Source organism: Pongo pygmaeus, chromosome 5 (genome assembly GCF_028885625.2).
Source record: "Pongo pygmaeus isolate AG05252 chromosome 5, NHGRI_mPonPyg2-v2.0_pri, whole genome shotgun sequence".
Taxonomy (NCBI): Eukaryota; Metazoa; Chordata; class Mammalia; order Primates; family Hominidae; genus Pongo; species Pongo pygmaeus.
The window spans coordinates 127,493,658-127,516,492 of NC_072378.2; the positions used below are offsets into that span (position 1 = coordinate 127,493,658).

Below are 22,835 nucleotides of genomic sequence, written 5' to 3' on the forward strand. Positions count from 1 at the left end.
GGAATAATAACAGTGCCTACCTCATAATTTATTATGAGAATTAAGTGGGTATATATGAATAAAGCACTTAGAGCAACACCTGGTACATTGTTAGTTAATATTAGCATTACCTCTTCAAGCTGGAATCTTCGAGTACATATCAAATTTTAGCTATTCTCTGTTCATGGGCTGTGTAGGACAGAGGGACAAAACTGAGTGGCTAATAAGAAGATAAAGATAGAAAACTAAGCTTAAAGTTAAAGGATATACACTTCAATATTTCTACATGTATAGAACAGTATTGCATACATGCGCAAGCATCACTGAACTAGATGCACCCTTCAAGAGACTGGGTTACATATTGATATATGTAAATGAGAACCCTGAAATAAACTGATTTCAGAGGAATAACAGAAAACATATACATTTCTATACCTATAAGGACATGGAAAAACTCCAATCCTGAATCAAACAGTTAATGAAATCCCAAAATGCAACACTAATGCAAATGAGAAGACACTGTCATAGACTGTTGAAATACATACTCTTCTAAAGATAAAAGGTCTGCTCTTCCACCCTCTTCATTTTCCTACAAATTAGGAAAATTTAATCAGTTCTGAAAAAGGAAATGTACATGCTAAAATGGTGAATTACTGCTAGAGTTCTGATGTTTAAAACCACAGGCTTGCGATCAAAATAACCTCTTTAGATTATCATGAAGATTAATTTCTTTCTTCAGTTTCTCAGGCACTACTCTGTTTTTTAAAAAAGGGGGATTTCAAAAGAAAAGGAATACACATTTTTTCCCCGATTAAATTGCTCAACCATTAAAAAAGTGAATAAATTTTAAAGTCCTACAGTACTCTCTCTCCTCCGTCCCCCCACCCCCCATTTTTTTTCTTGAAAGGGAACAAGCAGTACTTTTGCTAAGGGATCTTCAAGCCGAAACTCAGCTAGGCGCCCCAGGGCTTCCTCGGGATAGCAAAGCTGGATTTTTGAGCAGCACCACCTGCCGGACCTACACACGTTTTACTTCCTCCACCCCAAATCTCTTTCTGCTGGAACTGCATTCTTTCAGAGCCTCTGGGCCCTAATACAAAGCAAGCGCACACTCTAAAGAAGCCAGAAGAATCCAAGCAGCGAAGTCGCCGGTCCCCACAGGCAAGAGAGTACCGGCAGGCAGCGGCGCGAGACAGGGGCAGAACGAGGAGGCACCGGAGCGAGCTCGCGGCTGCGGCTGCGGGTGCGGGTGCGCGGCGCGGCGCGGCGCGGCGCGGCTTCCGCCCCGCGCGGCCCCTCCTCCGCGACGCGCCGGGTGGTCACGTGACGGCCGCGCGCGTTCCCGGCCGCTGCGGGCTCCGAGGCCAGAGAGAAAAGACTGCGAGGTGGCCGCAGCTGTGGCCGGAGAGGTGGGAGTCGGAGCGAGGCCCTCTCGGGGGAGCAGGGTGAACGCCGGCCACTCTAGGATCCTCACTCGGGGAGAGGAGGCATAGCTTGCGGTGTCACCTCCAGCCGCAACGTACTCCTGGTCGGCCTTGCGCTCGGGGCCTGAGAGGGGCGGCGGCGGGGTCAGGGGCCGGTACGTAGATGGACGCCCTTGGGCTGGCGCGGCCCCGGCTGTCCGCGCAGAGGCGGGATGGGACAGCTCAGCCCTTTCCGCCACCCCCGCCTTGGCTGCTGGGGCAGGCAAGACGACCGTGACAGCCCCTGCGCTGCTTGAGGGCGCCGCAGACCCTGCCCTGGGTGACGGCCGGAGCTGGTCTCGGTCCGGGTGCGAGGGGCGGAGCAGCGGCCATTACTGCGCAGCCTCTTCCGCCTGAGCCCGCTTCGCTGCCTCGGGTGGCAGGCGGGTCTCTCTCCTCCCCTCTGGGCCGTGGTTTCAGGCCTTTACCCGGGGACCTTCTGGCCTCGAGGTGTAGGGGCGGCGATGGTTTTTCGGCGGTAGCCTGCTCCCTGTTTGCCGTGTGGGGTCAGACAGTTTGGGCCTTGGGTCAGATCGAAGCCAGGGCGTACAGTCTGCATTTTTGCCTTTTCCCGGAGTGTCTCTGGCTGCTGCTTTCTCTTCTCTCTCTCTTCCTCCTTTTTTTCCTCCTGCTCAGTGTCTCGGTCTTGCCTAATACGAAGAGAGCAATCCCTGCACCTTGTCCTAGTGAAGCCCAGCGCTGCATATTCTTAGTTGTTTTTGAAGGCTGTTGAAGCATCGGAACAATTAAGAGATCTGAGAATATCCCTTGAGCCTCCAAACCCTCTGCGTCTTAAAAGCTGAGGCTGTTGCTTTGTTCTGATTGTTGGGTGGGGAGTTCTCTTCCTACTGTCCATCCCGTCTGAAGGAGTGTGGGTCTTCCATTGTTGTCGCTGTTTATTTTGCGAAGGCTTCTAAAGAATGTAAAATTGTTGTAAGAGTGTGGAGATGGAACCGTCCTCTCCACAGGTAAAACCTACAGGACTGTAAGTTTACACACAATTCCTGGCAACTAGAATCTTTTCTCGTTAATCATTTTGGTATACGTTTTAATTTCTTTTCTCTAAGTGCCATTTTAGTGAGCACTTATTTGTCAAGTTTTGAACATTTTGTTTAATATTTTTGTAATATCGAAACAGTGTAGAACTGAGGAGAGAAGAAAGCTCAAAGATGATAGGGAACGCTTTGTTCTTTGTATGATTGGCATTTCAGGTAGTGGGCACATCACCCCCACCCCGTGTGTGTACTTTTCAAATGGGATGTGAACGTATAATATTGGCATTCAATCTAGTATATAATTATAGAATTTGGAAGACTTAGGACATTTTAGTCAGTGAATCTATGTTTAGACTTTTAAAAGACATGGCACGTAAGGACACGTGGAGAAAATGTCCCACACAAATAACAGGATTTGTGATTTTGGCTTTGCTGTTTTATGACTAGAAAATATTGTTTGTATATAGTGTCTGGGTGCCCTGAAAACACATGAAAATAGGTCAAGTAAATCTCGTTTTAAAGAGAAAACCGGAAGAGTGAACACCACTCTAAAAATAGATTTTGGATGTGTTTGTTTTGGTGCCTTGTATATCTTAAAGTGGAGGATGTTGTTCAGCCCAATCTTTCATTTAGAATTTATGTCTTAAATGGGCCAGTGTATCATGTGGGCAGAATGGAAATACATTTAAATATTTTTTTTCTTCGCTGGTTGTTCAGAACTTGGTAGAATTATAATTATCAGGAAAACTTTCTCCAAATAGCTGGTCTTTTAGACAAGAGAAGAGAAAAGAAATAACTTTTTTTAAAAGGAGATGTCAACTTACAAAGTGTTTTGTTTCAGTCTCCACTAACTTAAATTGTCAGAGGAAAGGAACAGACTTTTTTTTTTAAAGGATTAAATCTTTTGTTTTCACAATATCGATCTGTTTAAAGAATATTATTTTGTATGTTAACCATATACTACCAGGAAACATCTAACAGCACTGACAGTTGGGAATTCGAATGCGTATTTTTCTCCCGTGTTAGTAATAGAAGGTACTGAGCCTTTTCCATTCTCTTGGTTGCCTTGTGCCTGAGGAATCTGAATTTGTGAAACAACATCTTTGTGGATATAGAAACCAATTTATGTAACACTTGGCTACAACCACCTGTGCTTACTTACGGACTATCTTCAGTTTTCATGGCGTATTACCTTTTGGGTTAATTCAAATCCAAAATGTTGTTAACTGACTGCTAATTAAAGCATTTAGAACTTAGAATTACAGAATTATAGAGTAGGATGAGATAACAAAAGACGGGGGGCTATGACTTGACCAAGGTCACACAGATAATTTGCCAAAGAGCTTTCTTATTTATGAAATGGTTGCTGGCTAAGAAACATCTGTGTGTGATATGATTAAAAGACAATATTCGTTCACTTTTACATCTCATGTTTTGAAATAAAATGCAAAGCTCACTTTTTTGTTGTTTTGAGAAAAATTAAAGGGTTTAATGCGCTAGTATAAAGATTGTGAAGGCAGTTAAGTAGACTGCCACATAGTAACGTCTTAAAGGGAAGTGATTCTTTAAAGTATCAGACCCCATTTAGTTGACATGAGTTTTGTCTGAAGTTTCCAAGTATGACCTATGCTTTTTCTCAGCTAATTTTTAGCAGGAGATGATGAGGGCTAAAAATTGAGACATTAGGGCATTTAGTTACATATCTCAATTTGTGACTGGTTTATAAAAAATACTAAGATGTGTCTGCTAACTCACACCTGATTTATCTACTCCTTTTATGTATATATAATTTTTTTTGAGTTGTGTACCAAAAGTTGGAACATTTCAAGTATTTTTTCTTTCTGTCACTGAGTGATTTCATGTAGAACATTTACTGTTTTGTGTATTTTGAATAAATGGCAAAAATCTTATTAAACATTAGCTGTTAATAATTGGAAAAATACAGTAAGTCTTCAAATATTTATAATTGATATGTCTTTGTTTTTATATGTATTTATATTGATGTTATATGCTCATCTTTTTCTTTGATTAAAGATAATCGCTTGCTTGAATCTATTACCTGAAAAAAACTCTTGACTTTGATCTTGTGACTGACTTGAAAAGTGGGAGTATGAGTATTTTGAGTTGTTACAAATTATAAATGGTACAATATTACTTCATTTTTAGTTTTATTTGTTTTTCACTTATTTGAGTGGGTCAAGATTTAAATTCATTGATAATCCCTAAACCCCTTTGTATATTTTTAAGTTTTACCTGTCACTGTTTTTTTTCTCCAGAATTGTTAGGGGCAAAGTATCTAATTTGGTTTTAGACTTTTTCTTTTTTTTATGTTACCTTCTTAATACATCATCATATTAAGTTTGGTGTAAAATTTACAGGTCGTTCATTCCAGTAGGAATTATGTATGTTTGAGTTATTTATGTTTGGCAAATTAATTCTGGCCTGTAGTTGAAATTATACTGTTGTGTTTTACATCCCCCTGTTGGTTAAAATAAAAGCATCCCTTCTCCTCCAACTTTAAAAAAATCTTTGGTTTCAAATAATGTGGGAGTTTTCTGAGGGCTTCTTCACATGACTGTTGTAAGTATTACATGTATGCCCTATTTTGTGCCCAGTTGAAATTATAGTTGACCATTGAACAAAGGTTTGAACTGTGTAGTTCCACTTATACTTTTTTTTTCTGCTCCTGCCACCCCTGAGAGAGGAAAACCAGTGCTTCTTTCTCCTTCTCCTGAAAAGGATGAAGACCTTTATGATGATCCATTTCTACTTAATGTAAACATATTTTTCTTCCTTATGATTTTTTTTTTTTTTTTTTGAGACAGAGTCTTGCTCTGTCATTAGGCTGGAGTGCAGTGGTGCGATCTTGGCTCACTGCAACCTCCACCTCCCAGATTCAAGAGATTCTCCTGCCTCAGCCTCCCAATTAGCTGGGACTACAGGTGTGCGCCACCATGCCCAGCTAATTTTTGTATTTTTAGTAGAGACGGGGTTTCACCATGTTGGCCAGGATGGTATTGATCTCTTGACCTCATGATCTGCCTGCCTCAGCTTCCCAAAGTGCTGAGATTACAGGCGTGTGCCACTGCACCTGGCCTCCTTATGATTTTTTAAATAACGTTTTCTTTTTTTTTAGTTTATTGCAAGGAAACAATATATAATACAACATACAAAATATATATTAATCCACTGTTTATGTTATCAGTAAAGCTTCCAGCCTGTAGTAGGCTGTTAGTAGTTAAGTTTTTGGAAACTCAAAAGTTTACATGGAATTTTGACTGCACAGGGGGTAGACACTCTTAACTTCTCACATTGTTCAAGGGTCAACTGTATAAATTCTCAGAGTTAATAGGTGATGGGTCAGTTTGGCAAAATTGGGGCTACCTAAACCTGTTAACTTTGATTATAACAGAATATGCAGTTTTCTTTTTTAATCTGTCTTCGGCAAAAGTCTAGGTAAATTAACATTGAATTCATTGTCTCTATTAAACAATTCCTGTAGTGACTTGTCAGTTTTGTATTTAACAAGATTAATATGCGAGACATTCTAGACCAGCATTGCCCAGTAAAGTAGCCACTAGCCACATGGAGTTATTGAACACTTGACATGTATCCAGTCTGAATTAAGTTGTGCTGTAAGTGTAAAATACACACTGGATTTCAAAGAGTATGCATACGCTTACCCAAGAACATAAAATATTACATTAACAATTTATATTGAAACATCTTGAAGCGGTAATGTAGAAACGTTGGATTAAATAAAATATATTATTGAAATTAATTTTACCTGTTTCTTTCTATTATTATTTTTGTAGAAATGGGGGTCTCACCATCTTGCCCAGGCTGGTCTATAACTCCTAGGCTCAAGCCATCCTCCTGTGTCACTACCCACAAAGTGCTGGGATTACAGATGTGAGGCACCATGCCCTGCCTCTTTTTATTATTAATGTGGCTAAGAGAAAATTTGAAATTGCATATGTGGCTTGCATCATATTTCTATTAGATAATACGTGACCTTTTCTGTGAGAGACAATACATTGTAGAAAGACTTTTTTAAAGGTATATTTAAGTTTGAATTGCATCTCCCAATATTGATGGCTTTGACTTTGGGTAAGTCATTTAACTTCCTGAGCTTAGGCTTCCTCATTTGTGAAATAGGTATAGTTGTATTTCACAGGGTTGTTTTGAGGATTCAGTGACATATGGATTTGGTAGTGTTTCACTAACTAATATGCGAATCACTTGGAGATCTGGTTCTGTAGGTCTAGGGTGGCACTTAGGATTTTCATTTGTGAAGAGCTCCCAGGTAGTGCTGATAGTACTAGCTGGGAATCCCAGTTTGTATAGCTAGGATCTAGAGCGTTATATTAGTTTTAATTCATTTTTCTTCCCCATTGTTTATCCAGTTAGTCTGCACTTTGAAAAAATTATTCATGAGGATATAGAAATTGAAAAAGTCACCAAAACATGCAAGATTTACTAAAATTATGTGAACTGTGGACTCTCAGGGCTACTGTAGGATTCCTGTTTACATCTGTTAAGTTTTTTGTCTGCTTTTATCTGGAGTCACTTTTGTTGGTTGCATAAGATTGCTAAATCTCAGCCAAGAAGAACCTGGTTATGTTGTTCTATACAAAGGTTTTTTTTGAAAGATAATGCATAATTAGAGGTGAAATAAAAGAATGCTCAAAGACAACAAGAGGGCAGTACAGTTGACCCTTGAGCAACATGGGGTTAAGGGTGCCAACCCCTTGCACAATCAAAAATCTGAGTATAAGTTTTGACTTCCCCCAAATTTAACTACTAATAGCCTACTGTAAAGTTAGTTAACATGTTATGTTTGTTATATGCATTATATGCTATATTCTTACAATAAGCTAAAGGAAAATAAATTCCTAAGGAAGAAAAAATACATTTACAGTACTGCATTTACCGATACTGTGTTTATGTTACCAGTTTACAAGGTGTCTGTCTGAAATGATGGGTAACTGCAGCTGCAGACCCATCCAGGGTGCATACCAAGTAATTTAACTTCTTGTAATGACATGACTTTTCTTGGCTTCTTGGGAGCACTTCTAGTATCACTAGTGGCACTTCACATGGGTCCCATGGTGTTATTCAAGGTTTATGGTATTGTACTAAACATGATGAAAAATACACAAGAACAAGAGATTACGTTTTACTCCAATACATGCAGAGATGATTAGTGTCCACAGCATTTTAAGTGGAAATTCATAATAGCAACAGGAAATTATTATAATATGTACTACAATTAATTTTATACAGCTATGATTCATACTGCATCTTTACATTTGTTTAAATGTCTTGTACCACCTCAAGTGGCACCATATGTGTCTGTGTTTGCTAAGTTTTGATACACTTTAACTTCTTATAATTTCTCTGTATTTTATAATACTAAATGATAAAATGGACTATATGTTTTATGCATTCATAATATACCTAATTTTTTCTTTTCCTTTTTTTGATGTTTCAAGACTACATGATTCATTTGCAAGTTTTTTCAAATTGTCACAAATCTCCAAAAAAATTTCCAACATATTTATTGAAAAAACTACGTATATAAGTCAACTTGTTCATTTCCAACCTGTGTTGTTGAAGGGTCAGCTGTATGAGGTTATTGTCAAAGATCTTTGAAGAAAGAAATGAAATCATCAATATTTTGAAAATTAGAGAAAGCCATTTCTAAGGAAGTCCTAGAAATGACTTCAGGCCAGAATTAGAAAAAAAAAAATTGAAGAAATAGGCTAAATAAATATGTCTTTGGCTGTGTTATTTTGAAAATGGCATTAATGTAAAGAAAGATACTGGAATGTGAGTTATGGTCACTGATACATTCTTTTGTTTACTGCTAAACATAACTGGACTAGAGGAGTGTAAAGAGGGCAAGGTGTTCTCTCTGTTGAAGGAGAAAGTTTATATTGATGGAAAGTCATTATTCATAGATACTTTGCTGTTATTTCAGTACTATTAAGTAAATAGTTCTCTGCTCCTGGGTTTGTATGTGTGTGTGTTTTCTTTATGAGGGGCTTTTTCAAATAATTTTGCTATTGATAAGTTACTTGAATTTAATCATTAGTCTTCAAATAAGGAAAGCAGAATGAGAGAATGCATCTCCTTGAATTAGATTTTTTTTTTAGTACCTTTGTTCTAGTGGATATGTAGCAAAGCTTTCACTTTAATATTTGTGGCTATAGCTTTATTTCAGTGATGTGAAATAGTTTTATAGAAAAGATCACAGCTTATTTGGGTGTCCAAATATGGGTTCTTTAGAGGATTTTTTTGTACTTATTTTGAAGCTGCTTTGTTTCAGTTAACTTAGATTCCTTTAAGGATCAACTTTTGTTTCGGAGGTAAAATATTTATGGATAAGACCTAAGTAAAGTAAGTGAATAGAGAGGAATAAATTAGATTGGTTAGAGATAATGTATAAATGCATTCAGGAGATAAGGAGAATTAGAAACAAGGACATTTTTTGTGTATTTCGTAGGAATAAAATGGTACCTTCTACACATCTCAATTATTAAAGTACAAATAGTGATTAAACGAAATTTTTAGAAGAAGTGTTTTAGTTGAATCTTCACAGTAGAGGTTTTAACAGTCAATTAGGTTCTGAGAAGGATGGATTGGTACATCTTAAAAGACTTGTAAGATAGCAAAGGATAGGCAGTGCTAATGACCAACAGCAACACTCAGCAAGACTTTGTGGACCAAAAACTTCAAGTTAGAATTGTGGTTAAAGGCTGGGCATGGTGGCCTTCACCTGTAATCCCAACACTTTGGGAGTCTGTGGTAGGAGCATCACATGAGGCCAGGAGTTTGAGTTTTAAGTTACCTGCAATCATACCACTGGACTCCCGCCTGGTTAACAGACCCTGTCTCTTAAAACAAAACAAAACAAAACAAAAGAATTGTGGGTAAAGAGCAAATTGACTTTTGAGTGATGGTCCGAAAACCTTTGTGATGGGTAAAAGGTAGAATGTCTGTGTAATTTTTCTGAACTGGAACACTTTTGTTGGGAGACCAAGGGCAAACTGGACAGATGCTGGGCTGACCTATGTGGTCATCCTAGTGAAGAATCAGAAGCTTTATTGGGGAAAGAGCTTTGTGAAGCTGTTTTGGCTGTTCAGAAACCCATCTTGGTTTATGCTTAGATTTTTATCTCCATTTTGGAGAATTCATTGCCAATGAACAATAGCTGGGTAAATGATTTGCTTGCCAAAAGATACAAAGATGGGTTGAATTTTATATTTGTAAATGTAGGAACTCATTTAGATTTTGTTATATAAAGCAAGGATTAGAACTTAGATATTTTTATGTATCTTACAGATTCCAGCTGGGTGCCTTGTTCACAATTAGAACTCAAGTGTTGTGTTATTTGAATAAATCTAATCCTTTGATATTCTGTTCCTCATAATAGTTACTTTTAGGAGTTGATTTTTCATTCATCCAAAAAATATCAGTTCAACAAAAATTGGTTGACAGTTTACTAGCTATTTAAAGATATAAAAAGCTCCCTATCTTCAGGGGATTCATGATTTCACAGAAGAGTCAGACTTCACAAATGAATGAAATTAGTGCATGTGATAAATTCAGTAATAGAAAAACATACAAAATATAGAGGAGAGAACAGTTAACTTTCTGGAGGTAGTCAGAGAAAATGGTAGAGATAACCATTTCTGTGTAATATATTAAAGAACAAATAGGCATTCATAAGCTGTAAAAGGGAATAGATTGTACCAGGCAGGAGGAAATACAGAGCTATAAAGGGAGGTTTGCAGGACTATGAGTAATTTGATAGAACTAGATTATTAATCTGTGGGTAGTGGTTGAAGATAAAAAAGACTAGAGACTAGTTATTTACAGTTTAGATCTTTAAAACCTTTTAATGTTGTCCTAAGGAGCTTTGTCTTTATTGTGTAGGCTGAGGAGCCAATATTGTGCTTCACATGTGGAAGAAACCTGGTCCATTTTGCCTTTTAAATATATCAATCAATCCTAGCTACTTGGGAGGCTGAGATGGGAGGATCGCTTGAGCCAAGCAGTTTGAAGTTGTAGTGAGCTATGATCATGCCACAGCATTCTAGCCTGGGAAACAGACTGTAGAGTGTGTGTGGTGTGTGTGTGAGAGAGAGAGAGAGAGAGAGAGAGAGAGAGAGAATCTCACTCAAAGGCTTAATAAATGAATTTGAGGGTGATACTGACACAAGATAATCAGGCTGAACAGTAGTCCAGGTGAGAGTTACGTAGGTTTAAACTAGGGCACTAGCAGTGGGTAGAGAGTACAGGATAGATTCCAGAGGGATTAGGAATAAAAGTTCACAGAATTTATGGTGTGGTTGGTTGGGGGTAGGGGAGCAGGGGGCCGTGTGGTGAGAGAAAGGACTTTCTCTTTTTCTCCGTGAACACAAAGTAGTTAAGGCATGAAACCTGAGATGTCATATTGTAAGAATTATGCAGAAATGGGGGTTTGTAAAATGTGTGTATGTGAGATAAAGATATGAGGGGGCCAAGGGTTCTCTTAAGAAGTAAAAAAAGATTGGGTTCCAGAATGGGCAGGAAAGGAAATGAGATCAAGAACTGGATAAAGGAAAGGAGATGGTCAAGAGATGGTAGGTCCCCATGAAATTGAAGAGCAGGTGTGGGAATGAGTAGGCTGGAAGAACCAGAGCTTGTGATCTGAGAGTCGGATTAAGATTTCAGAGAGGCAGCAGTTTAGATGACAACTAGTTTCAAATGTGATTATAATATTTGGTTGCTGGAGAGTAGATTAATTTCTTCGAATTTAGGATTTAAGGAACTGAAAATTGAGGATGGTGTTTCTCAGATTGTATTTGAAGGACTAAGGCATGAGTAGCACCTGGGGTGAGATTCCTAGGTTTAAACCTATGTCTACTGGCCTAGAATTTCTAAGGAAAGGGGCTGAGAATATGTATTTCTAACAAGCAATTTCAGTGATTCTGATGAATAGAAGTTGGGACAAGTTTAACAACCTGTGCAATAGGTGTTGGATGGTTCATTTTCAAGGCTATTTAAATAGGCTCATAGTCATGTCAGGAGTTAGGATGAAGAGGATGATCAGTGGTGAAAAGATGACATTAATCCCTTACAGGTGGTGAGAGAGCAGTTTTAGGGGATTATGGGGTATGTTAAAGTCAGTGTGATAGAGACTTGAAAGAAAACGATGTTGGAGCAGTAAATTGTCTCCTCCTGTCCTATATATAGGGAGTGTATGAAAATGTGCAGTTTCTGTTTGGAGTAGGCTGCAGCAAGGAAACGAACATAGCCTTCTTTGATGCCATTGAAGTTGTAGGCTCCTTGAAGGTAGTGAAAGGGTTGAGAGGAAAGTCAAAATAGTGGAGTCCATTTTATCTAAAGTCAGAGTAAAACAAAAAGGTTACTTAGAAACCTTGTTTAGTCAGTATATTAGGCAGTGTTCTCTAGAGGGACAGAACTAATAGAATATATATATGAGTTTATTAAGTATTAGCTTACATGATCACAAAGTCCCACAACAGGCTGTCTGCAAGGAAAGCCAGTCCGAGTCCCAAAACTGAAGAACTTGGAGTCCGATGTTCGAGGGCAGGAAGCATCCAGTACAGGAGAAAGATGTAGGCTGGGAGGCTAGGCCCATCTCTCTTTTTCACATTTTTCTGCCCGCTTTATATTCGCTGGCAGCTGATTAGATTGTGCCCACCAGATTAAGGGTGAATCTGCCTTTCCCAGCCCACTGACTCAAATGTTAATCTCTTGGCAACACCCTCACAGACACACCCAGGATCAATACTTTGTATCCTTCAATCCAATCAAGTTGACACTCAGTATTAACCATCACAGTTAGTTACTTTTGAAAGTTACCTGATTTTAAAACAAATTGTTTGTTCTGTTAAACTTTTGGTAGGATAAGTCAGCTTGTATTTAGAGGCCACATAATGGCATTAAGAATATGTTTCTTTAAACACTAGAATCTTAAGATACGGTAGGGAGATAGATGCCCATAGTATGAGAGCCACATGGAACTAAAAGAAGATTGAAGTGTCTTCTATCTTGTGTTTACTGTGAGATCTATCATTTCTTTAGTTATTATGTGTTCTTGATTATTCTGTGTAATATGATGTGCGTCCTGTAGTGGACATGGTGAAGTGGAGATGGAAATATTAAATGAGAAGAAAGAAGATTAATGACTGAGATGGTACAGGTTTTTAAGAGTACAATTCCATGTAGTTAATTTCATTTACAATATTATGCAACCATCACCATTATAGATTTTCCACAACTTTTTTTTAGCATTACAAACAGAAGCTCTGTACCCATTAGGCAATAACTCCCCACTTTCCTTCCCTCAGTCTCTGGTAACCTCTGATACCTTCTGCTTCTATGAATTTGCCTCTTCTTGATATTTCATGTAAGTGGAATCATATAATACTTTTCTGTATCTGGCTTATTAGTATGTTTTCAAGGTTCATCTATATTGTAGCACATATTTCTTTTTATTACTGAATAATGTACTACTGTTGTATTTATAGACCACATTTTATTTATTCATTCATCTGTTGGTAGATACTTGAATTGTGTCCACCTTTTGCCCAATATTTCTGCAGTGAATATTGGCATACAAATATCTGAGAACCTCTTCAATTCTATTGCTATATCCCTGGGAGTGGCATTGCTGGGTTATATTGGTAATTACGTTTAGCTTTTTGAGGAAGCAACAAATTATTATTCACAGCAGCTACACCCTTTTACCTTCCTACCAGCAGTTTTCAAAGGTCCTATTTTTCTACATCCTCACCAACACTTAAAATTTTCCCTTTAAAAAAGTTGTAGCATCCTTATAGATGTATCATTGTGATTTTGATTTACATTTCCCTAATTACTAATAATGTTAAGGATCTTTTTATGTGTTTATTGGCCATTTGTATATCTTAAGTTCTTTACTAATTTTTTTGCTCACTTTTTAATTGGTTTGTCTTTGTTGTTGAGCTGTAGTTCTTTACATATTCTGGATATTAAACCTTTATCAGATACATGATTTGCCAAGATATTCTCCCATTCTGCAGTTTGTCTTTTTATTTTCTTAACAGTGTCTTTTGATGCACAAAAATTTTAAACTTATATAAAGCCCAATTTATTTCCTATGTTTCTCATGCTTTCGATGTCATATCTAGGAATCCATTGCAAATCTAAGGCCATGAAGATTTGCTCCTATGTTTTCTTTTAAGAGTTTTATGGTTTTATTTCTCATATTTAGGTTATTGATTCATTCTGAGTTAACTTTTATATATAGTATAAGGTAGAGGTTCAGCTTAATTATTTTGCATGTGGAAATCCAGTTGTCCCAACAACATTAGTTAGAGGCTCCTCTTTTCCCCCATTGAGTAGACTTGACACCCTTTTGGAAAATCAGTTGGCTATTGATGTATGAGTTTATTTCTGGACTTTCAATTCTATATCATTGGTGTATTTATCTATCCTATGCCAGCACCAGACTGTCTTGTTACCTTAGCTTTGTAATAAGTTTTGACATTGGATTTTTCAAGATTGTTTGAGTTACTTAGGGTCCTTTGCAATTCCATATGAATTTGAGGATTGCTTTTCCATTTCTGCAAAAAAGGTTGTTGGAATTGTGATAGGAATTATGTTGAATCTGTAGATCACTTTGGGTAGTATTGTCATTTTAATATGTTAAGTCTTCCAATCCATACATCACTTGTCTATTTACTTAGCTCTTCTTTAATTTCTTTCAGTAATGCTTTATAGTTTTCTGTGTACAAGTCTTTCACCTCCTGGGTTAAGTTGATTCCTGGCTATTTTATTCCCTTAGTTACTTTATGAATGAACTGTTTTCTTGATTTCTTTTTTGGATTGTTGTCTGCTGGTGTATCAGAACACAACTCATTTTTTTGTGTGTCAAACTTGTAACCTGCAACTTTGCTGAATTTGTTTATTAGCTTTCTTGGGGATTCTATGAGATCTATCTAGAGAGAATAGATATAGTTTTACTTCCTCCTTACCCGTCTGTATGCCTTTATCTCTTTTCCCTAATTTGCTCTACTAGAACTTACAGTCATGTTGAATAGCAGTGGTAAAAGCATGCATCTTGTCTTTAATTTTTCCCACTTTTAAGATAAAGTTTTCCACTGAATTTTGTGAAAGGATTATACATAATTAACTGATTCTCTTGATCTTAATTACTCTTTTTTCTTTTGCAGCACAAAGAATGAACCAGCAGTGGAAGAGAAAATACTGTGAGCTGGCTGACTGCTGGTGAAGAAAATGCTTTATTTTTGTGGCAGGCATCTGTGGGATCTGTAATAGAAATGTAAGTGTAGCATCATGTTTTTTTTCAGTGCTGCAGTAAATTAAATGGATTGGTTTAAAGTGTAGTAAATTGAGTATCTGTCATATTTAGTTTTAATTATATTAAATGAGCATTTTGTTTTGACTTATAGGTGCTTTATTAACAATTTATTTACATTAAGTTATCATTAATGTAGATTTTCAAGTCTCCTCAGAGGGAAAAATCTCTATAAGAAAAACTGAAGACACAGGAGTTTGCTCAAAGAATGCTAAAATACTGCAGAGATCTCCAGATCCTCTGGGTTCTACCTTCTTTTTACATAATAATTTTCTTAAATAACTAAGCTAGGCAAGTAGTACTAGCTTTTATAAATAAGACAGACTGCTAGGTTATGAAAACTCTGGTTCTAAAAACTTGTTTCATTAAATTAAAGGAATTTCTACATAATTGATTTTTTTAATGTAATACATCATTGCATTTTATTCATATCACTTCACTCTGATCCCCAGTTTTACTAGTTGTGCTTTCATCATTTATCTTTGTATGATATGCTTTAAAGTGTTACACACTACCTTGGATTTGTCCATATTTAACTTCACCATATTGATGAAACATTTTTCACTATGAATATATTTCTGTTTTCTAAATTAATATAAGCCCTATGCAACTTGATGTCATTCATGAAAAATGTAGTGAATATTTTATTGACTTTTAATTACCGTGTTTTTCTTACTAGACCAAGAGTGACCTTGGTAGATGCTATTTCACATTTTCCCAGTTTGATATAAAACTCTTGCTTTCTACTCTTCCAGTATGATACTGGTTACATGTAATGATACATGTTAACAATAATTATTAAAAGTATGACCATATTATTTTTATTCAGTATTGAAAATTTGATAATTGAAAAATGATACTAATAAGCATTTGTCTTTAAAAATATATATTTTATTTAATCCTGTCCATGTATCTATCTGTATACATTTTTAAAAATCTTAATAGGTCAGATAGTCTAGGTGCTGGTCATCAAGGAACTTACTATGATCCAGTAAATGAGACATGTATGTAATTAACAAACAGTGGAATAGATGCCATTTAAGGTAACAATAAGATGCTATTGAAACTGAACAGAGGAAGAGATTAATTTCATCTGAAGGGTTCAGAGTGAACAGAATAAGTTTCACCTTGCCTTTAAAGAATGAGTAGAATTTTAACAGTCAAAGAAAATTAGGAAATATTTTTCAAGACAAGGGAATGAGGAGGGAAACAGCTGCCTAATCATCAACACATTTTAGAGGAGTCAGGGAACAGTAACGTGGGAGGCAGGGTAGGAGAAAGAGACTTCAAAATAAGTGCAGGGAATGAACATTTATTTAGTACTTACTATATTACCAGATTTTACATTTATTTGCATACAATCAATCTTAATTTTGATACTTAGGGACAGAGTATATTGATCAGTCTTGGAGGAGTTAGGGGACAGTACTAACTAGATGTTGAGGGGTTAGCTTTGTAAACAAGTAGCAGTACCCCATATTGAGCCAGGAGGAATAATGATAAGACAGAGTAAAGGTAAAGATAGATTTTCAGGATTTATTTTTGACTTACCTAATTTCTCAGTGATACAGGTGTTAGTATATCGATAAATTAGGAGAGAGAAGTTTTATGATAGTCTCTGGGGAATAGGGAAAGAAAGATGTCTTGGCTGAGTAAAAGTTTACTGGGATTGATGGTGTTTAGGAAATCAAAATAGCTATTAAGTGTGTGGGGTTCACAACTTTTGCCCCACACAAAAGTGAATTGTATGGTGAAATTTTTGTCACTTAGAGTAACTTGCTTATTCTTTTTTGCGAATGTCTCCCTTGTTGGCTTTTGCGGTGGTGGTCTATCTTTATTCCCTGTTCTTCTCTGACCATTCCTTACACCCCTTCCTGGCTATTTTACCTCACAGATATTGGAGGAATTCAAGATTCTGTGGTTGGCCCTTTTGACTGCTCTCTCTACAGGTTTAATTTGGGCATTTACTCATTTTCATGGCTCCAAGGACCATGTATGTGTTGGTGAGTTACCAGACTTTTTTCAGCTCAGATTTATTCTTGGAGTATCAAACTAGTAAATTCAGCTGTCATCTACCTATCTCCACCTGGAGACCTTAATAAAATCATTATGTCTGAGACAGAACCCGCCTCAAATTCTGAATTTTGGTGAATGTGTCACCATCAGTAACCAAATGCTTTCATTTCTTTTTCCTTAGCATTCTTATATTCTCTTGTTGGAAACTTACATCAGCACCCTCCCTCTAATTATCTTATACTTGCATTACTACCTGGATATTCTAGTTTCCCTTTCGCCATACCTCCTCCTGCATTACCAAACTTTCCTCCAACCTGCTGTTCAAATGGTCTGGAAGCTACTAAACTGGCTGTTATTTCCTGACGTAAAACCTTTCAATGAACTCCTCTTGTCTCATTAGTGGTTCATATGTGGACCAGCTTCATAGAAATCCTTAAGCCCCTTGAAATTATGTGTAGGATTGTTCCCTTTTTGTGTGTCTGTAATTGGATTCTGAATTCAGACTTTAAAAATCTGATTTTTAATATTAGGAGTTTTTATTGCTGGCTAAAAATTTCTTGAATACTACATATACTAAAGATCTTTTTTGCTTATAATAATTTTGCCTTTCATTCGACTAGTTGTCCAAGAAGTTTCAAGGAAATCTGAGTTCTTGGAGATTTCCACTAACTCTGCCCATACCCCTCTATATTTTGTCTTCTTGAGAAGAAGACTTAGTATTAATAGACTCTTATTAGTCTGGCAGAAATATTTCACATGGTTTATCTATTGGAAGAAGGGGATTTATACTTAAAAGTTGGAATATCACATGAAGAATTCAGTAAAAGCGTCTTTGAAAGTAAATGATGTATTATACTTATTAATAGAATTGGACTAACATCACTCCAAATTTCTGTGTATTAAATTCTTAGTAAACTGGAAATGAATTCCCTTTTTCAAAATGATTCAAAATTAGAATTTTCTGAGACGTTTATGAGATAGGGAATACCTCTTTTGATTAGCATTAATACTTGCTCTACACAAAGGGAGGGGAAAAGCTTTCTTATTTACATATTGGTATGATCATCTGCATGCATTTAGTCTCCCACCTGTTTTAAGATCATTGAAACTGCAAAACAGAGACTGTAGGGTAGATTAAAATGGTTTTTTAAAAAGCCTTGAAGTATGTCTTATAGGTAGACTAGCAGTTTGGGGTTACTTTGTGTCTGTCTTGTTACACGTTTTATCTGTATCTTACTTATTGCATGTGCCTCATTCAGAATTAAATAAGAAATACTACTAAGTTTTTCTGCCCATTTGTTAGTTGGTGATAGACTAACAGTATACTTGATGGGCTAAACAGAATCAGAATTTATAAATTACTATGGCAAATTGATAGTTAAGAGTGCTTCAGATGAAATAATGACCATTTAGCTGTCTGGTGTCCATTGTTTTCAGATTAACTTTGTCCAACTTTACTTCATTCTGATGATGGAACCAAAATACCTGCACAAACAGAATTGTTTTGCCTTTCCAATTATGTTGTTGTTATAATTCATGCCTTCTCCTGGGATGATTGTAATTGCTTTCTTAGTTTTGAAATTACGTGTTTCGGTTTATTCATAAATGCAACAGTAAGAGTCATGCAAAATATTGATCATATTAAGTAGGGTGGAGGATAATGTTTTCAGGTTGAAAACTTTTTTCTGTAGATAAACAAGCTGTATGTGATGGAAAACTGACTTCTTGGGCCAATTTACTTAAAGCAAATACAATAGGTTTGGAATTATGTATTTAAAAACATGTCATTGGTCCACGTGACATGTTGGGTATCTTGTTTACATTTTACCAGACTCTATTTTTATTTATGTTTTAAATTTATGAGCCTGTCCTTTGTTCATAAGGTACTTAGATGGTTTAAGATGTAGACTTATATAAAGATGTTGCTGTTGTTTTTTCAAAGTAATGATGGTCATCAGCCCATTTTTCTATTTAGTCTCATGAATAGAATCATGAGTAGAATCTTTCTTAAATTATTACTTGTAAATGGATCGCTTTCTTGTTTTCTTTTTCTTAATTGGAGCTTTAAATAAATATGGAACTTGGAACAAAAAGATTTTCAGGAATTTTATGGAAACTAACTTTTTTGACCTAAATTGAAAGGGGTGAGAGTTTCTGAAAACCTAACAAAATGTGTGCACAGCCAATTCTTTTAGGGGAGGAAATAGGCAGGGAATGTTAATTGGCTATTTTAAAAACATATGCCTTCTTTTGTAACTTATTGTTGTTTCAAGTTACAAGATCTTTGAAGGCAAGTGTTTATCTCAAAATATTTGAAAGCTTTTATAGTGCTTAACATATTAAGACGTCCTATTAGGGTTTACTTAGAACAAGCTTATCCAACTTGTGGGCCACATGTGGCCCAGGATGGCTTTGAATGCAGCCTAACACAAATTCATAAGCTTTCTTAAAACATTATGTGATTTTTTTTTTTTTAGCTGATCAGCTATGATTAGTGTTAATGCATTTTATGTGTGGCCCAAGACAATTCTTTTTCTTCCAGTGTGGCCCAGGGAAACCAAAAGATTAGACACCCCTGACTTAGAACTTTCCATAGGTTAGGAAAAAGTTGTACTTTCTTGATGTCTATAACCTAGAATTTCTGGTAAAGGAATTGATTGGAAATGTTATTAAAAGTTGAAAATAATTTGGAAATTAAACATTTTAGTGATCAGTTCTTCCATTGAGACTGTGTTGCTTCCTTTACTAGATACGTGCCATCTTTTTAAAAACTTAATGTGTTGCTTCCTTTACTAGAAAATTGCCGTCTTTTTGAGCCTTGTCTATTGAGGAACCAAGAACAGAAAAGGCAGTAAAAAGAAAAAAAAGAAAAAGGATTGTTTTAAGATTGAATGTGCTGTGATGATAGCCTAGGATTATTGTTTTTCAATTTTTGATGAGCGTAAGCATTCTTGTTGACTATATCTTTTGTAACTACTGACCCATTTAGAATGGCAGAATTAGCTGGCACAGAGATTGTCATTCATTTTAAGCTTCCAATCTCTGCCATCTTCATCTTCATTTCTCAGTCTTTTTTACTTATCAGTGGTTTACTCCATTATTTTCTCCCCTTTTAAAATGTCTTTTTTTTTTTTTTTACCATGGGGAAAAAAATTAGATGTTTCCTTGGCAGGGCACAATAACACAATAAGGCTTTCATGACTTAGCTTTTGATGACCTTTACACGTTCATCTCCTGCTTTTCCATTGCTTGTATGACTATTTGACTCAGTGTCTTGCATATGCTTCTGCCTGGAATCTGCTCCACTGCCCAGCCCCTCTGAATGAACACTAAACTTTCTAACCTGTGTCCATCCTCTCATCTCTCTCTTACTGTTATTTTAGTAAGTATGTTAACACATTTTGATTATGCAGGAATCAGGCCATATTGTAATTATCTGCATGTATGTTTCCTTATTTAACAGAGTAGTTGTGTGTCTTATTTATCTTTAGACCCATCAGTACTTAGTATTGTATCTGGAACATGGCAGGTGTTCAGTAAATGTTTATCTGAATCAATAAGGCAGAAATTATAAATTTTATGTCAGTGTTTAAGCTAGATACATCCAATTTGACAAATCTTTTTTCTTCCTCCTCTTCAGGGGATCTTCAATATTCATGTTATTTTCTCCTTTGGTCTTATATGATTGTTACCTTTATGAAGCTTTAGTGATTACAAAGCACTTTTTTTGTCCATTTTTACCTGAGCTTTGTAAACTCTGATTTGCAGGTAAGGAAATTTAGACTAACGGTTTAACTGAGTGCCTAAGAGCACATAATTAATAAAGGACTCTAAAACTCAGATTTTTAGATTTCTTGTCTAGCATTCATTTCACTGTATAATAGCTGCCATGATTCAAGGTATCCTTTTCCCTTCACTGGATGCAGCTTTTCATTATATAGTTCTTCAGTGTGTTTCTCCAGGGCTGATCTGTAAGTACACTGATGGAATTTTTATACATTCCCAAGGTATGTACAAGTAAATGCTTACAAAAAGTTTTCATCGGTTGGAGAGTTTTTCCTTTACTTTCATATTGATATCCCCATTGTTTAGTATGTGGCTTGCATATAATGCGCATCATAGGTGGTTAGTGTTTTCATAATTGTTAAATTAAGATATTGCAATAATTAAAACATGACTTTAATATTATACGTATTTTTTCTTAGGATGGCTGGCTGTGGTGAAATTGATCATTCAATAAACATGCTTCCTACAAACAGGAAAGCAAACGAGTCCTGTTCTAATACTGCACCTTCTTTAACCGTCCCTGAATGTGCCATTTGTCTGCAAACATGTGTTCATCCAGTCAGTCTGCCCTGTAAGCACGTTTTCTGCTATCTATGTGTAAAAGGAGCTTCATGGCTTGGAAAGCGGTGTGCTCTTTGTCGACAAGAAATTCCCGAGGATTTCCTTGACAAGCCAACCTTGTTGTCACCAGAAGAACTCAAGGCAGCAAGTAGAGGAAATGGTGAATATGCGTGGTATTATGAAGGAAGAAATGGGTGGTGGCAGTACGATGAGCGCACTAGTAGAGAGCTGGAAGATGCTTTTTCCAAAGGTAAAAAGAACACTGAAATGTTAATTGCTGGCTTTCTGTATGTCGCTGATCTTGAAAATATGGTTCAATATAGGAGAAATGAACATGGACGTCGCAGGAAGATTAAGCGAGATATAATAGATATACCAAAGAAGGGAGTAGCTGGACTTAGGCTAGACTGTGATGCTAATACCGTAAACCTAGCAAGAGAGAGCTCTGCTGACGGAGCGGACAGTGTATCAGCACAGAGTGGAGCTTCTGTTCAGCCCCTAGTGTCTTCTGTAAGGCCCCTAACGTCAGTAGATGGTCAGTTAACAAGCCCTGCAACACCATCCCCTGATGCAAGCACTTCTCTGGAAGACTCTTTTGCTCATTTTCAACTCAGTGGAGACAACACAGCTGAAAGGAGTCATAGGGGAGAAGGAGAAGAAGATCATGAATCACCATCTTCAGGCAGGGTACCAGCACCAGACACCTCCATTGAAGAAACTGAATCAGATGCCAGTAGTGATAGTGAGGATGTATCTGCAGTTGTTGCACAGCACTCCTTGACCCAACAGAGACTTTTGGTTTCTAATGCAAACCAGACAGTACCCGATCGATCAGATCGATCGGGAACTGATCGATCAGTAGCAGGGGGTGGAACAGTGAGTGTCAGATCTAGAAGGCCTGATGGACAATGCACAGTAACTGAAGTTTAAATAAAAATGTCTTCAGCTCCATGCTCAAGGTTGAAAGGGTTACCTGTAAATTTCTGCCCACATAACATTATACTCATCCCTAGTAGTGCATTTTGGGAGTTGGGGTGGGAAGGGGTATGGGAAGGATAGACTCATAATTAAAATGTCTAACATGTCTCTGTTGAGAAATTTATTTAATGTAAGGAACTTGGGTGTTAATAGTTGAGAGCTGTTTAGTAATAACCCAGTTTTCTTGAGGTCTGTTTACTTTATAGTTTTTAAAAACTTCTGTAGTTCTTTTGGCCAGTGTGTTTGTATTATCTGTGCATTAATGGTCCTCATCTGACTCCTGCATTGTGTCTTATTTTTCTGCATGGATTGGCATAAGACCATTACTAAAATTTGGCACCTGTGAGATGCTTGATATTATAAGCAGGAAACATAATTTAATGTATGAATAGATGTGAATTTGGGATTTCAAAATAGATGAATAACAACTATTTTATAGTAAAGTTATTGAAATGGAAATGAAAACAGCCAGTAACTTATGTTTCAGAATGTTTGTAACACACTTCATGGCGTTCTCATAGGCTTTGCTGTCTAGTCTTATAGTTTGAGGTTTTTTTGGTCTGCATTTTTCTTTTTGATTACAAAATTTATAATTTAATAAATACTAGAGTTTATCAAAAACAATTTGTCTCTTGTTTGAGTGTGGAAAGGGTGTGGAAACATTTTGACATTTGTGATCAA

General features: G+C 36.6%; 1 protein-coding gene across 5 annotated transcripts; it reads left to right on the forward strand.

Annotated features, from left to right (window-relative positions):
* Window positions 1-1,257: 1,257 nt before the first annotated feature.
* On the forward strand, window positions 1,258-22,775 carry RNF146 (ring finger protein 146). 5 transcript variants are annotated; one of them, XM_054490366.2, is made up of 4 exons: window positions 1,258-1,388; window positions 14,668-14,777; window positions 16,708-16,816; window positions 21,035-22,775. In XM_054490366.2, the coding sequence occupies exons 3-4, from the start codon at window positions 16,809-16,811 to the stop codon at window positions 22,104-22,106; spliced, it is 1,080 nt and encodes a 359-aa protein (XP_054346341.1). In that variant the 5' UTR covers window positions 1,258-1,388; window positions 14,668-14,777; window positions 16,708-16,808; the 3' UTR covers window positions 22,107-22,775. The 5 variants fall into 5 exon arrangements, with proteins under 5 accessions (XP_054346341.1, XP_054346344.1, XP_054346340.1 ...); XM_054490365.2 differs by lacking the exon at window positions 1,258-1,388 and adding an exon at window positions 1,419-1,558; XM_054490369.2 differs by lacking the exon at window positions 16,708-16,816.
* The last annotated feature ends 60 nt before the right edge of the window (window positions 22,776-22,835 follow it).